This window comes from Heptranchias perlo, chromosome 5 (assembly GCF_035084215.1).
Source record: "Heptranchias perlo isolate sHepPer1 chromosome 5, sHepPer1.hap1, whole genome shotgun sequence".
Classification (NCBI taxonomy): domain Eukaryota; kingdom Metazoa; phylum Chordata; class Chondrichthyes; order Hexanchiformes; family Hexanchidae; genus Heptranchias; species Heptranchias perlo.
The window spans coordinates 96,715,233-96,739,102 of NC_090329.1; the positions used below are offsets into that span (position 1 = coordinate 96,715,233).

The 23,870-nt window shown below is 42.7% G+C and overlaps 1 protein-coding gene across 22 annotated transcripts in view; it reads left to right on the forward strand.

Moving 5' to 3' along the window:
- eya4 (EYA transcriptional coactivator and phosphatase 4) overlaps positions 1-23,870 on the forward strand; it is a 356,347-nt gene that overhangs the window by 244,536 nt on the left and 87,941 nt on the right. For all 22 annotated transcript variants that reach the window (XM_067984861.1, XM_067984860.1, XM_067984880.1 and 19 more), the window contains 5 exons: positions 13,004-13,070; positions 13,467-13,609; positions 13,755-13,877; positions 18,826-18,908; positions 21,895-22,075. In XM_067984861.1, the coding sequence (XP_067840962.1) occupies positions 13,004-13,070; positions 13,467-13,609; positions 13,755-13,877; positions 18,826-18,908; positions 21,895-22,075 (597 nt within the window). The remainder of the gene's footprint in view (positions 1-13,003; positions 13,071-13,466; positions 13,610-13,754; positions 13,878-18,825; positions 18,909-21,894; positions 22,076-23,870) is intronic.

The window sequence follows — 23,870 nt, forward strand, 5'->3', positions numbered from 1 at the left end:
TTACCTGCGACACTATCTCAGACATTTCTGCAGTTACCTACGACACTGTCTCAGATATTTCAGCAGTTACGTGTGACACTATCTCAGACAGTTGCTCACGTCCCTGTGACACTATCTCAGAGATTCCCTCAAGTACCTGTGCCACCATTCCACTAATGAAGGAATTGGACTCCTCCATCTCCGCGCTATTATGGAGAGTGTGTGCAGCACCTGTTCCAGTACCTCACAGATGTACTGCTGTCCCTCGATCCTTTAAAGGATGGCCCCCAGGGTTCAGCATCTGCGACCAGCTGAGCAGAGCCCGGAGAGGAGTGCGCCCACCGACGCGGACTCTCCACAGCTGCCCCTGCCACCAGTGTCTGCTCGTGCTCACTTGTGTGTGGTGACTCACCAGGTGCCAACTCAACTAACTAACTACTAGGACCCATCAAGTTTTGAGTATCTGCACTGGTGAATGGCTCACTAAGATGCGACGGTGCACCCTCAGAGGCCGGGAGCTCCTCTGAGGAATCGCACTCTGCCGGCACTGCGGTCGTTGAATGGCCTGTGAGAGAACAGAAGGCAATATTAAGCATCATTATAGATGTGTCATGTTACAATGAGCATACTGAGGTGTTCAACATGCCAAGTATTGTTAACATCAATTCACATTGTGTGTGATGAATGTTAAAGTTGTGTCACCAGACGTATGTGGGGTGCCAGTCTCCGCGTACCCGACGGACAGGGACTTGAAGGTTCAGCTGATCTGTAGGGCCTCCTCCTCCACCTCTGTGAGGAGCACTATTTGTTGTGGCCCCCCCTCCACTCTTTGCCCTTTCACGTGCATTTTGCGCTCTCTTCTAGAAGGGGAGAAAGTACAGACGTGTGAGTGAGTGAGGGTGAAGTAGCCAACCAATGAATGCATTGCTTTCGGTGGGGCTGACCATGAAAGAGGTGCATCAGAGGGTGAGTATGGGACAGAGAAATCACATTGGATCAGGATTGGGATGAGTGGTAGTGGTGGGGTCACAAATCGGGAGGTGAGGAATTGCTCAGGAAGTGAAGGTAAGTTGAGGATGAGCCTTAAGTGGGTGTGAGGAGTGATATGATGGAATAGTCTTGGCAGTGCAGGATGAGTTGGGGGGGGGGGGGGGGCGGGGGTTGATGTGCAACACGGAATGTAGGAGAATCAGTAAGTGTACTCACTTTTGCTTACCTAGGTAGGTCATTGAAACGCTTCCTGCATTGTACCCAGATGCGACAGATGTTGCTACTGCTGGTGACCTCCTCTGCCACCTCAAGCCAGGCCTTCTTGGTGGCAGAGGCAGGGTGCTTCCTCCTGTCGGCTGGTAAAATAGTTCCCTCCTCCTCTTCACCCTGGCCAGTAGCACCTGAAGTGAGCCATCGCTGAATCTTGGAGCAGCCTTGCCCTGTGCTGCTCCATTAGGTCTTCTTGCTCTTTGCTTCAGCAAAATCCATTGGCGCAATGGCCCTTTAAATCTAGACGCTCCAGCTGATAGCCTGTCATGCGGGTGCGCAGTCTACCCACTGCGCAACTTTCGGACAGCAAACCTGGAAACAAGGCTAGGGTGCACCAATTAATTCACGATCGCGTGGGGAACGGTAAGTTTTTATTAGCCGGGTTTGCTGTGCACCCGTTGACCATCCCCCCCACCCCCACTGCTGCCACCCCGCCGCCCTTTTAAAATCAAGCCCATCGAGTACAAAAGCAAGGCAATTATGCTAAACCTTTACAAAACACTGGTTAGTCCTCAGCTAGAGTATTGTATTCAACTCTGGGCACCACACTTTAGGAAGGAAGTCATGGCCTTAGAGAGAGTGCAGAAGAGATTTACTGGAATGGTACCAGGGATGAGGGGCTTCAGTTATGTAGAGAGACTGGAGAAGCTGGGATTGTTATCCCTAGAAGGATAAGGGGAGATTTGATAGAGATGTTCAAAATCATGAACGGTTTTGATAGAGTAAATAAGGAGAAACTGTTTCTAGTGGCAGAAGGGTCGATAGCCAAAGGACACAGATTTAAGATGATCGGCAAAAGAGCCAGAGGCGACAAGAGGAAACATTTTTTTACGCAGCGAGTTGTAATGATCTGGAATGCACTGCCTGAAAGGGTGGTGGAAGCAGATTCAATAGTAATTTTTAAAAGGTAATTTGGTAAATACTTGAAGGAAAAAAACTTACAGGGCTATGGGGAAAGAGTAGGGGAATGGGACTAATTGGATAGCTCTTTCGAAGAGCCGGCACAGGCACGATGGGCCAAATGGCCTCCTCCTGTGCTGTACCTACTATAATACTATGAACTTGCTGTATTTTTGAAGGGAGAAAAAGTTACAGGGCTATGGGGAAAGAGCAGAGGAATGGGACTAATTGGATAACTCTACCAAACAGCTGGCACAGGCACGATGGGCTGAATGGCCTCCTTCTCTGCTGTATCATTCTATGATTCTATGATGATTTGCCCATATAGCAAGTTAAACCCATCACAGAAAGTTAAATCATGTCATTACAAGCATAAGTACCCTTTTAAGGACACGATAAGTGGTAATGACTGCCAATCAGCCTCTTTGGCCCCGAAAATGAACTATTACAAGCTTGGAGTGTCATCTCTTCGGGTTTTTGAAATTTTCGGGGCGATTTTAAAAATGTCAAATTTTAAATTTTTTTTCTTACTTTTGCTTTCTGTCCCTTTTTTCTCTCTTTTAATCCGATCTTTCTTTCCTTCTCTGTATTTCTCTTTCTGTACCTGATTTGACATTGAATTCACCCCCTTTAATTCACCCTCCTTCTCAGTCTTTCCTGTGTTTATTTCCCAATCCTTAAATTTCAATGGTTAAGGAGATACACGGTTGGTTGCCCTTTTCACTCAGGTCCCAGATGCCCTGTTTCCCTCGCTGCGCCGTTATCAGCTCACACTTTCAGCAACTGTGTGGGGCAAAAAAAATTTGAGCTTGAAGGGTGCAACGGCAAGTCTAACTAATGGCAGATACAATTAGATGCCCTGCTACAGCAAATTCTGGCCCAATCAGTTATTTATAATTCTGTAAATGTCACTCTTACACCTGTAGTAATTCTATAAATAACTATAGACTCCACAAGCTACAGTTGGTAAATTCTATGTTACTATATACAACTTCTTGGGGGGGAATTTGGGTGCACTTTGTGAAATACAGTATATGTGTACATGAGAGAATATTTTTTTACAACAGCAGTTATCAGTCAAATACACATGATATAAAAAATATTCCTAAAACTATAATGAAGAACTAAAGTACCATATTCTTTACCGTGTTCTTTGAAGTGCAGATATGATGGATTAGGAGAGAGTAATTCCTGTGTTAGATAATGTGATACTTTAATCTTCAGAATGGTGAATGAATAGCAGATGGGATAATAAAGAAACTCTGTGTCCTTGCCCAGTCTGCTCTTTCTCTGATGAGATTGGTTCAGTAATGTACAGTTTGTATGTTTTATACATCTATCTTAGTTGTCAGGTGGTTGGAAGAAAAAGGTACTAGTCACAGTTTTGAAAATGATCCAATTAGGATCCAACTTACTACCGTTTTTTGGAGGAGATCTAACCCAACATTAAAGTCCGACACCCAAACCTTTAATTTGAGCCTTGATTGGTCTGGTACAGATGTTAACAACAGATTGGGGGTTAAGATTTATTTGTATACTGAAGCTTAGGGGTCAATTTTCGGATGGCCGAGCGGGTGCGTTCGTGGCGGGGGTGGGGGGCTGCTAAAATTGGGGATTCCCGGGGCGGATCTGGAGCCCGGCTCCAACCCGTCCACTTCCGGGTTCCCCAATGACGCGCTTAGATGGGCGCGCAGCCCCGCATGCGGGACTCCCACCGGCAATGAAAGCCAGCGGGATCCCACTTAAACCAATCAATTACATAATTCAGGTCGTTTGCAGACCTGATTGGGAGGATATTTTAGGAGGGGTGGGATTTTCATGCAACAGAGAGTGTTTCCCGTGCTGGGGGAAACACTCCCAATTGAAATAGACGTGTTGCAGCCACCAGCCAGTGGGAGCTGCAAAGATCCATTTGACAGGTGTGGGGGGTGACCCTCACTCATTGCAGGAGGCCACTCTGTCACTTTGGACAAAGTTTGGCCTGCACCACCCTCCTCCTAACAATAAAATTCACCAACTTGCAACCTCAACTTCAGTGTGCAGACACATTTACCTACCTTGCGGACCCCCTCAGATGTACATCTTCCGGATGGGGGATGCTGTAGCTGCAGTCATGACCTCATCGGAGGACGAACAGCATCACCAACCTCACCGGCCATGCCGTCCACCTCTGACACGTGGAGCTCCACAACAGAGTGCTGTGACACATCCACCTGCACAGCAGGAGGGAGGGCAACCGCAGAGAGAGATGCATCGCAGAAGGCACTACCCTCACCACAGGGTCCACAGACCGAGGCTCAGCTTCCTGGACCTCTCTGAGGAACAATGCACATGGAGGCTCAGAGTCACTCGACATGTAGTCGTGGACATCTGCAGCCTCCTTGATGCCGAGCTGCTCCTGGCTGACCCGAGCACCATCTCCTTACCTGTCGCTGTCAAAGTCACCACTGCCCTCAACAACTTCTCCTCCGCATCCTTCCAGAATGGCACCGGGGTCATCGCCGGCATCTTTCAGTCATCTGCACAAAAGAGCCCTGCAAATACACCTACGCCCACTCTGCAATGACCCAACGGGTGGCATCAGGTGTGGGTTGTCACGGTGGTCCTCAGGAAAGGGAATTATTGCACAAACCAGACAAGATTTGCAAAGACGTGGCAGTAGTGGTGATAACAAAATTTAATGTGGTTGGCAAAACAAACAAATCTAAATGAAAAACATGACATTCTGTCATACACCCTTGTGCATCCCCTTTGTGCTCACAAAACCTTAGCCTTACGTTTACGGGAACCCCTACGTGGTGTTACCCCTGTGGCTTCAGCAGAGGTAGTGGCAGGTTGCTCTTGTCCATGCCCTGACCGATGAGATGCTTTGTGCGGACGCCCTCTGGGTCGAGTGATGATTGCGTGGTGACCCACTGCATGCATTGGTGTGGGTGGGGGTGACCGTGAGGGAGATGCATGGGAGGGTGCGTGTGAGACGTAGTCATGAGATTGTATGAGGATTGGGTTGCGTGGTAGTGTTCGAATGGGAACTGGGGCGGTGAGTACGTGCAGGCAAGGTGAGGATGATGGTTGAGTGGATGTGAGGAGTGATGCGAGAGCGTTGTGGTGGCAGTGCAGAAGGAGTTGTGTGGTGGTGGAGGTGATGTGGAAGATGGAGTGTGGGAGAATGCATAAGTATACTCACTTTGGCTGACCTGGTTAGGTCATTAAAGCGCTTCCTGCACTGGACCCAGGTTCGGGTGACATTGCTGCTGCTGCTCACCTCCTCTGCCACCTCGAGCTAGGCCTTCTTGGTATCAGAAGCAGGCCACTTCCTCCCGTCTGATGGGAAAAACGTTTCCCTCCTCCTCCTGACCCCATCGAGCAGCACCTGGAGTGAGGAGTCAGAAAACCTTGGAGCAGCCTTGCCTCTGGCCTGCTCCATGTTGCCAATATGGTTCTTTGCTGCAGGAGGAGCATTGGTGGACTGCCCCTTTAAATAGGGCTCCTCCTGCTGACAGCCTGTGATGCGGGTGCGCAGTGCGCCCGCTGCGCACGTCTGCAACGGAAAACCCTGAAGCACGCATAAGTACCTTCAATTAGGCTGCGATCGCGTGCGGAGGACACGGATTTCACTGGGTGCGTGAAATCCTCCCTCCTAATATCGGGCTCTTAGTGTCCAGTCTGAGCTCAAAGTTTTTTCTCCCCGAGTTCAGAACAGAATAGTCCCATTTACACTGCAGCCTCTTGCTGGGACACTTCCATTGCTGGTCTCCATCCTGCTTTTAGTAATCATAAAACTACTCCAGAGGTGTTTTCAATGTTGATACTACACAATTTTAGATAGTTTATATTGCACATTTTGCACCAGATTTGTGGAGTTGCAGATTTCATTCTGGCAGAAAGCTGCCAGTATAAATGGGGTATTAGCGATTTTGGACCAATAAGTTAGCGGCTCTAAAAGACTTGTCTTTCCTATACAATGATGTACTTGAAATTGTAATGATTCCTTCTAGTTTTTTGAACGCAAAGCACCTTATGCAGATGTGCAGAATATTCTGGAGATTATTAAATGGAACTGTTCCATTGTTTGCTGGTTGACAGCTAATGGGGCTGGAATCAATCGGAATCATTATCTTTTTTATTCGTGGAGGAGGGAGAGTCAGTTATTCCGGTTAGATTGAATTCCATTTATGTTGTTCTGTTGTAATACCGTTTTGTGCATCACAAAATATATGAGAAAAAATTTGCATCTCCCAAATGGCACCTAAAAAATGGGTGCAATGCAGAGGAAAAATGGATGCTAATGTTTTGCTCCCATTGTACTCCTGAATAGCATTACACCCAAACTTTCTCTATGACTTTTCCAGTGTCTGCACCTGATTGCACCAGAAGAAGGTGTAGCAGTGTAAACTGCAATTAAATGAATGTCAGAGGACTTTGCACTCAGATTTCCTCTAATAGTGCTGGGTTTAGATCAGGGGCCAATTCCTGAGCTGCTATTTAAGTGCTATCACTCTTAGGTATTATCAAGATAGGTTGTTATTTTTGATTTTTTACTTTGAATAAAAAATGGTTTTCCCACTTCAGGACTTGTTGCATAATGCTGTTAGTCTTTTACACTTAGTGATGGAGGCTGTGCCCAGCTTTTACATTATGGCTGATTTGGAGGCAGATGCCAGGAAACAACCACAGGCCCCTTGGCACCTGCTGAAGTCTTTCATTTGCCCCTTTCCTCAGCCACTAACAACTGTTCCCCCATCACAGAGTAGGAATTTCCCCCTCCCATTTCTCCATGCCAGCCTTGAATAAAAGGAGAAGCCTCAGAGTCAAACCAGCATTCTCCTCCTATTCTCATACCATCATTCTTCAGCAGAACAAAGATATTCATGGGGGTGTTCCATTTTACTAAAGGAGAAAACACAACAATGAAAAATCACAACTTTTGATGGTTATAATTAATGATAACACTGTAGGTACTAAGGAAGTGGCTCTCCATTCTCCCCAAAATGGCCTCCAGCTGGCTTTATAACGATTTTGAATGATGACATCCCAGCATGGTTCAGAGGGGAATTTACAGAGTTTCACGTGTGTGCACATCACACGGACCAAGAAAATGACATTGTGGCAGTTGGATCTCACAATATTGCAAAATGTTTTGGAATGTATTTATTTGTTCCTGTGTATGTGATCGAACATTACCCATAAGTGCATCAAGTCTCTTGATGTATTGGACTGCATTTTTCCTCTATTCTCCAGGACCGTAGTGGGGGGCTGAAAGAACTGCTAGTTCATGTGTTTCACTTATCTCTATTGATCCTATGCAGGATACATCATATGAGAAACTCCCTCCCACTGTCCAGCTTTACGGTTTAGAATCATCCTCAAATGCCATCTTCAGCCAAATGCAGTTTCCTTGCAATTGGCAGATTCCTTCTCGACATCCTCCAAGGTCGCCCTGTTATTTTGAAGTATCTGTGATAGGACAAAAGTTCTGCTTAATGCTGGTCTATGCATTAATTGAAGGACTATATCACAGTATTACTTGGCAAGAATTTTCAACATCAGAAAGCTGACTGTTTTGAAATAATGCAAAAATAACTGATTATGAATTGATTATTTACATACGCTTTACAGGACTTGTTTATATTATTACTGCAGTGCATATTTTGTCATACTTAATGCTAACTGCTGAGACCGTGGAGTAGAATTTTGTCTTCATCACTTGGGCGGTAATCTGGTAGAGTGGATCACCCACTGTTTATAGAACCCGTCCAATTTTCATCCCACTGATGTTAATGAATGAAAATTGGACAGAGGGTATTAGATCTGCTCTGCCAGATCTGCTCTGCCAGATTATAGGTGTTGAAGATGAAAATCTACTCCTGTATTTCAGAAGTAGTATATGTGTACACTGTCTAAAGCAACACAACATTGACTAAAGTACCTGGAACTAGAGAAAGTAGCAGATCCATATTTCAAAAAGTGGTAACCTACCCTCGCATTCTTCTGCCTGTATTAGAATCTTCTCTTTTGGCATTTCTCTGTATGTAACAAGCATTTTTTTTTGTTTATAGACTATATTGCAACTTATCAATTTTGTTTCAAATTTACTTGTAATCTTTGTTATATTGTGGTAAAGTATCCCCTGCCAGTCACATCTGTGTCCTCTGGTTACCAACCCTTCTGCCACTGGAAACAGTTTCTCCTTATTTACTCTATCAAAACCCTTCATGGCTTTGAGCACCTCAATCAAATCTCCCCTTAACCTTCTCTGCTCTAAGGAGAACATTTTAAGTAATGAAGAAAGATTTTGGAGGTTTTGATTGTGAATAGACAGGCCACCTTTTTACATGAACATTGTCCAACTATTTGTGCTGTCAAAGAGTTCAAAAACTAGGGTTACAATTTGAAAATTGGGAAATTTAAAGCAAATTGGAAGTTCAGGCAGAACTATTTTATTCAAAGGGTAAATGAAGTATGGAATAAGATACAGTAGAAGATAATGTTACACCCCTCCCAATATCTCGTCTTCTGTTACTAGAGAACAGTGGTCTTAATAGTGGGAAAGCAGAGTTGTTGAGTAAATGGGCTATAAATTGGGCCACGTAGCGCCCGTTTTGTAGGCGCTACGCGGCCTCCTAAGGACCCAAAATGGTGTCCGGAATGCACGCGCGCACTTCTAGTGTGATGTGTACTGGACGCCATCTTGGTAAAGGCACTTGTGCAGGCGTAGATAACGAACGCCGGCAGCATGTAAAGTAGGGAGAATACGAAGTAGCTCAGTGTGCATTGCTGATTTAAGGGGATAGATGCAATTTTGGAACTCAGCGCTCCAGCCAATGCACTGTCTTAACCTCGCACAGCTGAACAGGTCGTAAACAGCATGGAGGACCCCCACCAGCACATTTTAAAGGGATCACGCAAGATTTACAAGTTAGTTGCTGGATTATTGCTTCTAGCTGCTAATGTATTTGTACTTGTTTTTGGAAGTCTCCTATACTTGAATACTAGGTCTAGGGGACATAGCCTAAAAATTAGAGCCAGGACTTGCAGGAGTGAAGTTAGGAAACTTGCAAAGGGTAGTAGAAGTTTGGAATGTTGTTCTGCAAATGGCAGTTGATGCTAGCTCAATTATGAAATTTAAATCTGAGATTGATAGATTTTTGTTAACCAAAGGTATTAAGGGATATGGGGCTATGGCGGGTATATGGAGTTAGGTCACAGATCAATCATGATCTCATTGAATGGCGAAACATGCTTGAGCGCCTAAGTGGCCTACTCCTGTTCCTATCTTCCTATGTTCCTATGATAAAGTTTCAATGCGCCACAGGGAGTGGGCTGGCTAACTGACAGACAACAGCAAGGGCACTGGCGGAGTGGCAGGGGTGGGACAGGAATACTGTCATCCTGAGAGAGGCCACCAGGTTCATGTTCCATGGAGCCATGCAACTTGCTACCTCCTGATATGTGTATCATTGAGTGTCCTGCAGGATGTTTGGGTGATGTGCCTGTCATGGTTGAATAGCTGCCAGTGTGACCTGTGAGTTGTGGGTGTGTGACCTGCAACAATGGTAATGTATGCGGGTGAGAGGAAGCATCTGATTGGAAGAGTTGAGTACTGATTGAAAGAGTTTGGTTGGTATGTGGGTGACAGTGGATGTTGCTAGAGGTGCAGTTGGTAGAAGATGCCACTTGACAGTTGACCTCTCGTGTCAAAGCATTGAACTTCTACCTGTACTGCATCCATGTTCGTGGTGCTATGCGCCTGACATTGACTTTGTTCCCTATTGCCTCTTGAGCATATGTCTGGAGGGCCTCTTGCCCCCTTGCGGATATAGGATGCCCCTCCTTCTTTCCGCCTCTTGCACCAAGGCCTCTAGTGTATCAACAAAGAACCTCGGTGCACGCTTTCTCACAGGCCTGGTACAAACTTAGATCGGCAGATTGGTGAGTTCTGGCGTGTAGATTGGAGGATGTGGGATCTAGTAGTGCACAACCTTTTGACAAATGCTGTCATCCTGAGAGAGGACAGTTGGTTCATGTTCCATGGAGCCATTGCCACTTGCTACCTCCTGTTATGCGCAACCTTCTCCAGCAAGAAAGCGGGATGTGTGTCAGTGAGTGACTGCAAGATGTTTGGGTGATGTGCATGTTTTTACATAATGTTTTAACTTAACTCAACAGTTTGTAAACATAGGAACGAGACCTGCATCTGTGTTTTACGTGTGTGATGTCTGATCTCCGTTCAGACTCCGTGCGGACCTGTATCTTATATTTTGCAAATAAGAGATGCAGGCTGCCTTTACGTGAGGCTAGCCACTCGCGCGATATCGGGGCCCCTATGCTGGTGAGCAGCCACTCAACAGCGCAGCTAGGCCTGGCTGCTCGCAGATATCAGGTAATTGACCAGGCAGTACGAATGTTACGTGCTGCCTGCATCTCAACAACTGGGTGCAGGTTAATTGCGCACCGCGATCCATGCGCCCACTTTCGGGGGTTATCCAATTTAACCCCCAATATACCTTAGCAATGTTGTAGGCCTGAATCAGAACTGAATGGTTCAAATGCTATATATAATCAGCAAGTGATTTTATAAAGTAATCTGAATTATTACATGTTAGATTCAGTTTCTTTTGTATTTGTTAGTTTGTATAATTTGTATATAAGATTTATCTTTCTTAACCTTATCATTATTGATCAGGAACAAATGTCAATGACAGCGTGAATCTGTTAGATTCCAAATGGAATATTCTGCCTTTTTATTTCAATGTCCTTATCACAACAGTACCATGTACGGGGTTCTAAATTTGTAGTTCAGTAAAGAATTGGCAGGAATGCTGAATGCATGTGTGTTTATGTGTATATAATGTTAAAAGGAAACGATGTAGAATAAATAGGCATAACTTAATACCAAAGGTAAAGATTTCTAAGTTAACACAGTCAAGACTGGTATAGTCACACATATTATCTTGCATTTGTTTAGAAACAAGCTGGTGAACAGAAGACTATTTTTGCAAATATAGAAGGATATAGAAATATGCCCTTTAATGTCGATACTAATGTTTTCCATTTGTCATTAACTTTTCATTTTGTGGATTGATTATGTAAACTTCCTTATTGCTACAAAGGAAATGAAACATTTGAAGTTTTTATTTCCTTATTTCATGTGTGTGGAATGAAACATTTACAATTTCTGTCATGAATCTTGAACTAGGAAATGGCAAGTGTTTCCTGTTCAGTCAGAAGCTGAGCTGAAAATAAAAACCAACTCTGGTTCAAATGTATCGGAATGTTTTTATTTCTATATGTACAAAAAAAAGACAAAGAGAGGGGAGAAAATTCCATAACGGAATAGTTCATTCCATTTCTGTGAGTTCTTACCTTACCTAAATTTTTAAAAAGAACAAATAGGGAACACTTTACAGTGTTCAGCTGGACTCATATGGATCTACTTTAATAGTCATTTGTTATTACTGTATTCCATAATAATACCACAGCTCTTCAATCTACACAGATAGGAACATTACTGACCTGGGTCGCTATCATTTAATTGATCAGATATAGTTTAATCATTTTCTGGGTCATTTTTTTAAGTTACGCAATCCACAAATTATTTAAAGGGAAAATCTAAACTTGAAACACATATGTTTTAATTTTAAAAATTAAGTTTGCAACTAAGCATTGAAAACTTAAGCAACCAAACAAAATTTATCAGAGTACACTATCAAAATATTCCCACAGATGGAAGATGTCATATTGGTGAATTTATGGAGCTGTGGGGCCAATCTTCAGCATCATTGAGTCATTGAATATATTCAAGGCTGAGACGGATAGATTTTTGGACTCTAGGGGAATCAAGGGATATGGGGATCGGGCAGGAAAGTGGAGCTGAGGTCGAAGATCAGCCGTGATCTGATTGAATGGCGGAGCAGGCTCGAGGGGCCGTATGGCCTACTCCTGCTCCTATTTCTTATGTTCTTATCGAAGGGCCTCAATAATATTTAAATGTCAGGGTCCAATGACATCATTCGGACCCCGACACGATGTTAACTGCCATTCACAGTTAATTTCTTTTAGGCTTCCTTGTAGGCCGGGAGGAGTAGGGGTGCTCCTCTGGTCCTCATGAGGAAACCTCGAGCCTCCCTTGCCCTGGGCTTTCCTCCCTCTTCCTGACCGTGGTCACATCTGGACCCCCTCTTCCCACCCCCCCCCCACTTTCCTTATGCCGGGGACCGTTCCCGGCAGCAGCCTCCTGCCACCCGAAATCCCACTCCCGCCTGCTGACCAGGTAATGATTGCCTCCGGGTTAGGTCGCGAGTCTGTTTTGGATCATTTAGTGGAGGCCCAGGAGTTAAAATCTCCCAGTCCTCACGCTGCCGGACTCAGCTGCGCCACACCGCAGTTAAAATCGAGCCTTTCATTTCTTGATAGTTTCTTACTGTGACCCTCAAAAGGTTAAAGGTTCCACTGGATACAACATACAGTATAAGAACCAACTTAAACTTTTTAAACCTTTTTAAATTAGACTCTTGGAAGTCATTACTCAGCCCTCAGAGCCTCTTATTCCACTTATATCTTGTAACGTGCAACTGCAGTAATTTGGCAGGACTATCACACCCAATCAGCACTACATAAAATTAAATATTTTATATTCCAATCGCCATTTCTGCAGACATCTTAATCAGTGTTTGTTACAATTCCTTTAACCATGTTAAATTTTATTTTCCATGTATCATGCATTTATTTCTGCAGATGACTAATTGTTTAAATTTATTCTGTTGTGTCACACCTGCTTAACTTGAGTTTGCGCCACAAAATTCAAAATGCATTTGTTCTGCTTGTCATTTAATGTTTCACTTGTCTTCCCTTTTTCCTGTAGTAATAACCAGTAGTGGCTATAGTCCAAGAGGAATACACCAATATTCTCCACAGCTATATCCTTCCAAGTAAGTATAAAAAAACTTTTTAGGCAGTCAAAGTGAATGTCTTCCAAGTAGTTATTCATACATACATTTCCGTGGAAACCAAATTGTGTATAAACCTGGTTTACATTATTGAAATTTCTCAATTGTGCTTTCTCAATTTCAAGAAAGATGCATCTTCTTTATATTATTTCTGATTATGTTGTCACACAAGACAAAGTTGTATTTTTTTTTACATCTGGAGCGTTAAAACTGGCGTTGATGCTTTTCACAACCAACTAATATCACCAAGTAATATTGTAGAAGCGTTCCAGAGGAAAAAAAATCTGGATGTTACTGTTTGGCACTGTGGGATGCGGGTGTAAACATGTCTTACTCTTTTGTAGTGGTCAGCTTAACATAGCTTCCTCTTCTCCATAGGCCATACCCACACATTCTTTCCACACCAGCAACACAGTCAATGACTGTTTATGCTGGACAAACCCAGTATTCAGGAATGCAGCAGCCAGCGGTTTACGCAGCATATTCTCAAACAGGCCAGCACTATGGATTACCCACTTATGGTAAGGCACTTCTCTGAGGCTTTATTAAATTAATTAGTGTACAGCATTTTTTTTTCGTTTAGTCATTTGCCAAGGGTAAGACAAAGTTAGAAGAAACAAGTTAGAAAATGTAACGTTCCAACCAGTTTGCATGTGCTGTTGTCAGGAATCAAGACAGAAGGGGGACTACCGCAAGCACAATCTGCATTGCAGACTGGATGCCTTAGTTACAACCCAGGATTTACTGCACCCCAACCAGGCCAAACGCCATATTCCTATCAGATGCAAGGTTAGTGTGGTGTTATATTCTCCCTTTCTGTCTGCTTACCAACTAATTTACTTTTGACTTTTGTTGTAATCCTGATCTTAATCTAAATGATGATACATTGATTTTTAACCGCTATTTCAAGCTTTCAAAATAATTGCGCAGGGGCTTAAAGTCTCACGCTGATAACATTATTTTGCAAGCCTGATCAATCACTTTTCACATACTTAAATGTGAATGTTACAACCAGAATTCTTTGATACTTGCTTTAGGTTATTTCTTCAAATTACTCTGATGTTGATTTTCCTGACCTTTGCCCCTGAGTGCAGAGGTCAAGAAAACAACCTGTTACCTGGGTCACCGCTTCCTTTACATTGCTCCAGGATTTCTGGCACTTTCCAGGGGCAGAGCTACATCTGCAACAACAACAGCAGCAACTTGCACTTATATAGCGCCTTTAACGTAGTAATACATCCCAAGAAGCGTCACAGGAGTGATTTTCAATCAAAATTTGACACCAAGCCACATAAAGAGATATTAGGACAGGTGAAAGGTAGGTTTTAAGGAGCGTTTGAAAGGAGGAGAGAGAAGTAGAGAGACGGCGAGGTTTAGGGGGGGAATTCCAGAGCTTAGGGCCTAGGCTGCTGAAGGCACGCCCGCCAATGGTGGAGTGATTAAAATCGGGGATGTGCAAGAGGCAAGAATCGGAGGAGTGCAGAGATCTCGGAGGGTTGTAGGGCTGGAGGAGGTTACAGAGATGGGAGGGGCGAGGCCATGGAGGGATTTGAAAACAAGGATTAACTATGCTTAACTGTCTCCAAACCAAATGATTGGGAAATCCACAAAAGCAGACTTTCTGTTTGCCTGATATGGATTGCACTTTCTCTTCCCATAGGGAATTTTAAAATTGAGGCGTTCCCAGACCGGGAGCCAATGTAGGTCAGCGAGCACAAGGGTGATAGGTGAACAGGACTTGGTGTGAGTTAGGATACGAGCAGCAGAGTTTTGGATGAGCTCAAGTTTATGAAGGGTGGAAGATGGAAGGCCGGTCAGGAGAGCATTGGATAGTCAAGTCTAGAGGTAACAAAGGCATGGATGAGGGTGAGCTGAGGCCTTGGTGATGGAGCGAATATGTGGTCGGAAGCTCATCTCAGGGTCAATTAGGACGCCAAGGTTGCGAATGGTCTGGTTCCGCCTCAGACAGTAGCCAGGGAGAGGGATGGAGTCGGTGGCTAGGGAACGGAATCTGTAGCAGGGACCGAAGACAATGGCTTCGGTCTTCCCAATATTTAGTTGGAGGAAATTTTTGCTCATCTAGTACTGGATGTGTGACAAATCAGAGACAGTGGAGGGGTCAAGGTATGTGGTGGTGAGGTAGAGTTGGATGTCATCAGCGTACATGTGGAACCTGATGTGTTTTCGAAAGATGTCGTCGTGGAGTAGCATTTAGATGAGAAATAGGAGGGGGCCAAGGATAGATCCTTGGGGGACTCCAGAGGTAACGATGCGAGAGCAGGAAGAAACTAGGCTAAAGGAAATGGTGGTGGGCTTGTACCGGGGTCTGAGGGAGATCTCGCAGCAGTCTGAAGAAGGCCATAAGGTAAGTGCCAAATTTCTTACCATGTGACCCAGTGGATCTTTGGCCCTTGGGTCTCCTAGCTGCTGCTCCTCAAGAGGTTAGCCATTTTATGGCTCCGGACACCAAAACTGGACAGATGCAGTGCAATTTGGGCACACTCCTCCTTTCCAGTCCTGGGATAGTGGGGGAGTTGGAAAAATCAACCCCTTTATCTATAATATTTACAAATTTAGAAAATGATCTCATTAACTTTTTCCCAGCCGCAAATATATTTTTTTTATGCTGTGCCTGTACTATGTTTTAAGACTTTCAGCATTCAAATATGCTCTGAAATTAGAATCTTGTTTTCTTTCCATTTTTTTTCTATGCTGTACCAATCATAATGAAGTTACTTTGTTTAATGTTGTTGCAGTGTCACGGCACAGCAGCATTGATCAAAAGTAATGTAAAGAAAACATCAATTGAAAAAATTTAAGGACCATACTTCATCATTTAGAATGCCCAAGAGTCTAGAATACTCCAGATGTATGAGCACGTATGCAGAACTAAACTTTCCCATAGTGCACAATAGCACATATTGTTGCTAGGGCATGTTCTGTGCCATTCTGCACTATGGGAAAGCCGATTCTCCATTAGAGTGTGACTGCAGCAGTGAGATATGAAGACAGGAGATTGTGGACCCAATATTAGACTCCCACCAATTCCAGGCACATTGGCAGAACTATTTATAAACTAAAGCCACAGTTTTTAAGTGCTGGCGGGAACGAGACGGTTTGTTATGGATGCCCGCTTTTACATTTCATTGACATCGGTTCTCTTCATTCTTGGCGGGCAGGTTTGGTTAAAATCGGGACTTAAATTTACAGGAGTTTATGGTCCAGAAAAATTCAAGACTAAATACTTTTAGATGTACTAGTGCTCTAAATTCCAATTGTCACCAGTTCAACAGATCAACTAGCTTAAACTGGTCTTTACTGTCCAAGTAAAACTTTCAGCATGGACAAATTTGGCCCTGAATTTCCTTGAAGCTGGTCCCACTCCACTGCTGTAACTTTGCCGGAAACCAGGTTTACGCAGTTCCAGCGAAGTGAGGGCAGCAGAGCGTGAGCAGCTACGAGTAAATTCCGGGCTTTTTTTTAATAGGTGTTCAATTAATCATGTTCTCATGTCACAAAATAGTACTAGCAGTCTTTTTTCACAAAATCATGTTTTACTAGAAATTAAAATCTTGTAATTGCAGAAATAAGCATAATCTTTGATTGTAAAAAGTCCAGTTGTAAGAATGAATAGTAATTAATTTCTTTTTAGAAACATTTCTGGTCACTTTTTGGCCCTGAATTTCCTCAAATTTTCTACCGCTGCACCGCCATAACGTCATCGGAGGCACGATGGAAACCCTAGCAGCAGAAAATCTGAGGAAAGTCAGGTCCTTTGTAACAAGAACGGTTATAACATTTACAGTTGGACCTGAGCTTGCATTCCAATCTAATGAGATCTGGTGTGGTTGCTTTTTTTCCCCAAAGTCTATTCTCTGGCAAATTTAAACTGTTGAGCAGGTTTCAAGATTAAAGGCAAGCTGTTATTGTTTCAGATCTAAAATGGACGCCAAAAAGGCATCTAGTGCGAACTGAAAATTGGAGGGGGGGGGGGGATGAGTGGGTGAATCCATTGCAGCCAAAAAACATCCAAATAAGTATTGATTCTGGGGTAGCCACTTTCCTAACTTGCCATAACAAAACCGTCATTGTGGGCCCCACTTCTACCTGATTATATCGTGACCACGCAGGTATGCCTGCATCATGTAGGTGTATATTGTATTGGGAGCAGAATCGGAACTGGCAGACTTTCTGGCAGGTGACATCACCCTCTTCTGATGTAAAAATGGGGAGGGGGGAGAATGCAAGAAGCAGAAAAAAGGGTCAGTGACATGGTGGAACCAGGTCCCATCCCAAATTCCACCGCACTCAGCACCCAACCAACGCAGTAAAAATGCCACCTTTGACCCAGGAAATTTGGGCTCTATGTCTCTACTACCTCGCTGGCAGATTATTCCAGAAATTTATCACTGTTTGCATGAAAAAATTCTCACTGTGCTGAAGTAATTATAAAGCTAACAAAATGTTAGGATACATAGTCAGAACAATGGATTACTCTTAGCAAGGGGAGCCTGGGAATGGGGCCCCGAGACTATTACATGCAGGGAAAAATGTACACATGTGACTGAAACAACAATAAAAGTATAGCAATTACATTCAGAGAAGCACAGCATTCAGAGAGCCAATATTATACTGGGGTATTATATATAAGGTAGTGACAGTGATCCTCTGGTACGTCCATTCTTTGCCATGTTAGCTTGGGCATAGAACATTAGTTAGCTAGGTGCGTGTGGGGACAATCACAGCCAAACCTTACCCTAATCCTTACTCAGCATCCATGCACTTGCAGTTCCAGCAGTGGTCGCTAAAGAGTGATCAGGAGCCGGAATCTTATATATTTTTCTCCTCCTTACGAGGCCAGGGATGTTGATTTCAGCTGTAGCACACCTAGTGCCACTCCAGCTGAAACTCGGCATGGACCCAGGAATGGAATCTATGACCTTCCTGGTTTGTAGAGCACAGTTACTAATCAATAGGTTTTGACCTTCATTAGGGTGGATCTTGACTTTGTGCGATCGTGTAAAATGGATGATAGTGAGTCGGCAGCCTGTTTTACATCTCTCCCGATTTTTATTTCCAGTGAGATTCAGGTCGGATGCCTAATTTACACCCCACTTACACCCCCATTGAGATCAATGGAGCTTAAAATCAGACATCCCACCCGAACCCGCCCCGGAGTATTAGATTAAAATGAGGGTTATAGAATGCAGAAATCTCAGATAGGAATTATTGTTCTTCCAGTATAATCCACTTTTAGTCCAGAATTGGGGGGGAGTTGAAATTGTACTAGAGTAATCATCTTTTATTCTAAAAGAGGATCAATTGTTGATCTCAGAATACTAGTACTAACGGAGGTGATTAAGGGAACATTTTGAAAAAGATTAGCAATGCGTGGAATTCAGGGACTTGAGCATTCAATTGTGGACGGGTATGTTAAGTTCCAAAGCTCGATATATTTTGTTATCCTTTTAGTAGTGTATAATTGTGTTTTTACTTTTTGTTCCTTTTGTCATCTGTTTAGCAATTACAATAATGAATTAAGTGATGTATGTGTTGGAGTGAATGCTCTGTAATTTATTACTCTCACTGAAAACAGTGAGAGCACTACTGTGGCCAAGAAAGGCATCCAATACCAGTTATAATATATCACTTTTATAATCTGCTTTTACAATTTTTAATCTGATGCTTAATTTCAGATATGTAAAATTTCTAAATGTATTATTTCTTTTGATTCTAGGTTCTAGTTTCACACCATCACCGGGTATTTATGCAAGCAGCAACTCTGTTTCCAATTCAACAAGCTTTAATAGTTCCCATCAGGTATAAAACACTTCTTCTCCCAAGTTTCTTCTGTTAACCATCTTTTCCTGAAGGCAGAAACTTACACTCTGGTCCTGTTCAACGGGTGCTGTCAGCCTTCCATTACCTTGTATTACCTTCACTTGTGAGCCTGACAAGTGTGTTGGTAGGTTAATCAACCTTGGGTAATACAGCTCAGCCAGATCCCATCTTACCCAGCATCACACATATGTCCGTATGTATGCAGTTCCAGCAGGAGGCAATAGGTAACGATTAGAGGGTGATCTCTGACTATTTTATTCCCTCAAATCTGAGGATCTTAGACCAATTGTAGCATCCCCATTACTGACACTGACTGAAACTGGCTAATGCAAAATATCTTTTCAAGGTGTGATTCATATATATTTTAGAATTATGCTTCAGTTTTTCAAAAGTAAATATCTAAGTGTAAGATCGTAACTTAAAACCAAATGACTTTTTTAATGGGCTCCCAGGCAGTAAAATCTTTATTGACTGGGTTTGGAAGTGAATTTCAAGCTTATTTCAGCAGTATAACTCTTTGGTTGCATTTCAACTGGTTTCTACTTCCACCCACTGCCCTGACACCACTGTGACCACAAACCATTTTCCTGCACGGGGCTCGTTAAGTATGCAGGGGAGGCTCCCAGCAGGGAACCTGACATTGCAAGGTGACAAAAGTCAGCTGTGCTGCAGTGGGACACCAGAGAAGGCATTTTAAAGGGACAAAAGAGCCCAAAGGGATTTTTTTCCCAACTTCAAGCCAAGCTCGCCAGGAGGTGAAGGACATCTAACAAGAGGTAATAGGGCCGTAAGAGAGGAAGAGAAGCCCACTACTAGACCTTCTCCCCTCAACGTTTCCTAGAGCAGGCTCGCCCTGCTGCCCCAACATCTACCAACACACCTCTCCTGGCAGTCTCTGAGGTTAGTGGCAATTGAGGCAGGATGAAGGGAAATAGGCCTATGCATGCCTGGATACATGCAAAAACAAAGCTGTCTCCCAAAAATTAAACATTTAAATATTTAGGGGGCAAGGATAGGAGAATCTCCACTATCTAAACATTTAAGTTAAGGTCAAGTAGGTTTACAAAATGGCCACGGGGTTCAACAGACTCCTTGCGCACTTTGCAATCCGGGTTGACATTGCACTGTATTTAGACTGCACGCAGCATCAAACCACTTTGCTCGGAATCAGATTGGGCCTTCACTCCAGATGCATACTGCCAGCTTAGCATCCATGTGAAGCTGAAGTCACTTTACATAGATGCTCAATTTGCACTGTAAATGCAGCCTCATTATACAATCTGCTGCATGTAACAAAAATCATGGAGATCCTCATCTTCTACCATTAGGTCTCCCGTTTTGAACACAGCGAGGGGTGGGTGCAGAATATTGTGCGACATCACTATGCCTAACACAGTACTCATTGGGGAAAATGTTTCAGCCATGCATCAGTTCCATTTTTTATAAGCAAGAGAATACTCACAAAGCTACAGATTTATGAGTTACTCATGTACTTGGCAAACATATTTGTTATGCTTCTAAAATGTAGATATTAATTCAGTAGTTTACCAAGAACTTAAGAACATAAAAAATAGGAGCAGGTGTAGGCCATATGACCCCTCAAGCCATTCAATAAGATCATGGCTGATCTTCTACCTCAACTCCACTTTCCCACCCTATCCCCATATCCCTTGATTCCCTTAGTGTCCAAAAATCTATCGATCTCAGTCTTGAGTATACTCAATGACTGAGCGTCCACAGCCCTCTGGGCTAGAGAATTCCAAAGATTCACAACCCTCTGAGTGAAAAAATGTTTCCTCATCTCGGTCCTAAATGGTCAACCCCTTACCTTGAGACTATGCCCCCTAGTTCTAGATTCTCCAGCCAAGGGAAACAGCCTCTCAGCATCTACCCTGTCAAGCCCCCTAAGAATTTTATACGTTTCAATGAGATCACCTCTCATTCTTCTAAACTCCAGATAGTATAGATCCATTGTACTCAACCTCTCTTCATGGGACAACCCTCTCATCCCAGTAATCAATCTAGTGAACCTTCATTGCACCCCCTCTCAGGCAAGTATATCCTTCCTTAGATAAGGAGACTAAAACTGTACACAGTTCTCCAAGTGTGGTCTCACCAGAGTCCTATATAATTGCAGCAAGACCTCCTTATACTCCAACACCCTTGCGATAAAGGTTAACATACTATTTCTCAAGCACCTGGTAGGTGGGCAATACCATTTGCTATGAAACTTTTGTATATTTTTAAGGAATGATTCTTTAAATATTTGATTCCTTGCTTAATACCATATTTACAGGTAAGAATACAACATACTTTATTGCCATCACGTCTGACTGTGACTGTTAGCTTGTGAGGAAACGGTACAATTATATTAATGGTTTTGATAGCTATCAATTAATATGTACTCTAGTATTCTACTTACTCTCTAATTTTTCCCTTACCCCTCCTCTCCTGAAGATCATGACTCATACTGAAGTATGATTCCGCAAACATTTTGTACTTCTGGTGCCTCACTCAAGTGGCCATTTCACACGTGGCCTGTTTAACCGTTAAGGCCCATCACAACGGAGCCTGATTTTTGCCTTAGTCCAATGTACATGCATGTGCATTTCCAGAAAGGGCCAAGAAATAGAAATCAGGAGTATAAAATCTGACCAATTTCTTTCCCCCTCCCCCACCTCCAGCCCAAGGAAGCTGAAGCCAATCATGCTTCTGCTCCCACCCCCTTTCCTCCCCCCCCCCCCCCACCCCATTTACACATGTGTATCCAAAATATTATCTCAGTTGGTTGGGAACATATATAGTTGATATATTTATTGCCTCTGTGCGATGTGTGATTTTATTCAACTGAATGTACTTCATTTATGACTATGCTGGTATTTTTATGGCATTGACTGAACAGCGTTAAACAAATGATTGGTCAGATACAGGAGGTATTACTTAAACCCGATTGTTGCTGCTTTAGGATTACCCTTCCTACACAGCATTTGGCCAAAACCAGTATGCACAGTATTATCCAGCTTCAACATATGGCACCTACATGACCTCAAATGATACTGCTGATGGTACCTCTTCAACATCAACAACATATCAGCTTCAAGATCCTCCCACTATCACTGGTCAACCAGCTACAGATCTTCCTGGAGGTAAAGAACTTCCTTTCCCTTTGTGCTGTAGTCAGTGTTTTAAGATATCTGAAAGATCAAATACCATCATGTTTTCAACAAAGGAAGAAAATGCCTGGTTTAAGTTAGCCTAATAACAGACCTCATTTTTATATCTTTGACTACAAGTGCCTTTAAGCTATTCTACAGCACTGGAAAGTGCAGGAAACATACTTTAAATCAGTATATAACTAATATAAGAGCCAAACAAGTGAACTTAGGTGGATTTAATTCTCTTAGAATTTATAGGTTGATTTTTTTGCAGTTGCAAGGACTTTTTGTAGTTGTACTCTGCATGGTTCAAGGTACTGTTTTGAAAGCGTTGATTAGTGGGTAGGGGCAAAAATAGAAAATCCAGCAGCTTGGTTTACACTTGTCAAAACAAACCCTTTGGTGCTGACTACTGCACTTGCTCCTCTAAAACAGAAACATATATTTATGCAGTTAGACTGACAGAGGGGAGAGCTAATGTCTCAGATTTGGAGATTTTGTTAAATGAGTTCCAGTTGGGACTGAATCATAAGCACAAAAAGCACACACATACACAAACACACACACACTAGTGGCAGTTGGGTTGTGTGGGTGTAACACAGCAAATTGTCTTTGGTCCAAGAGTGGAGAGCAAAGCACCGAGGACAATAACCAATGCTGTTGATAGATTTGTATGGTTCAACATTTTATTATATGGTGTGTGATGTTGAGGTTTAGCCATAAAGTGAATACAGCCAGGCCTAGTTAAACAGAAGCAGGTTTCCAATTTAGTAAATAACTAACACACATAGACACAGCAAACTGTCTGAAGAATGTGTTGTTCATAATTCAGAATGAACACGGACAACAGAAGTATGATGTGTTTATTTTTTTTGAGATTTCAATGAAGATGTTTTAATTTTTAATTAATTTTTTTAGTTAAAATGTATTGTAAATAGCTCGATGTGTGCTGGTCGCACTTTAATTATCTTTTGAAGGCTCCATACTGTCTTTAGAATGAAGCCAGTACTTTCCATTAATGTCAGTGTGAAAAAGGCATACTCTATTATTCTAGAGTTTGGCTGTTTTAATTGCAGGTATTTGAACTCTAATATCAAAGCTTCCTTGAGAAACTGGAACATTCTTGAATCTAAAGTCTCTTTTTTTTCCAGTTGTCTTTGGCAGCCTTACAGATTTTTGATTAAGGAAGCTTATCATTCTTCTTCAATCACAGACATTTTCTTTTTCCATTCCAGAAAGTTAGACTGTTTTTCATTATTGAGACATAACAATAAGTGCTTTAAAACCTGTTCTGTTTCCTGTTAACATTTTTCTGTAACACCCTTCAGTTACACTCACTAAACATGGGTAATTATGTGGGATTCCTGGTCTGTGTGGTCTACAGTTGCTCTCACTGCCATAGATACCCTTCTAATATTATCCCATCTTGGGCAAGAATACTTACATAAAAATGCATAACAGAAAAGCAATTTTTTTTAATAATACAACTTGCAAATCTTGCAACATTTCCCAAAAAAATGTTGTGTTCATTTTTAGTTTAACATTCTTAGTCATTTTAATGTTATTCTCAATATTAACTTTATTGCACCGCTTGTCTTTTAATTGAATTTTATAACTAAACTTCATTAGATTTTGCTGGTTCCCTGTTGCAAACGAAGCTGTTAGTACAGGCAGTAAGACTAATTATCTTGGTAATTAGCAAATCAGATTGAGGCATTAAGTCTAAAATGAATTCCAAATGTATGTGCGTGTGTGTGCACTTTTGTGTGTACATATATTTGTTTTA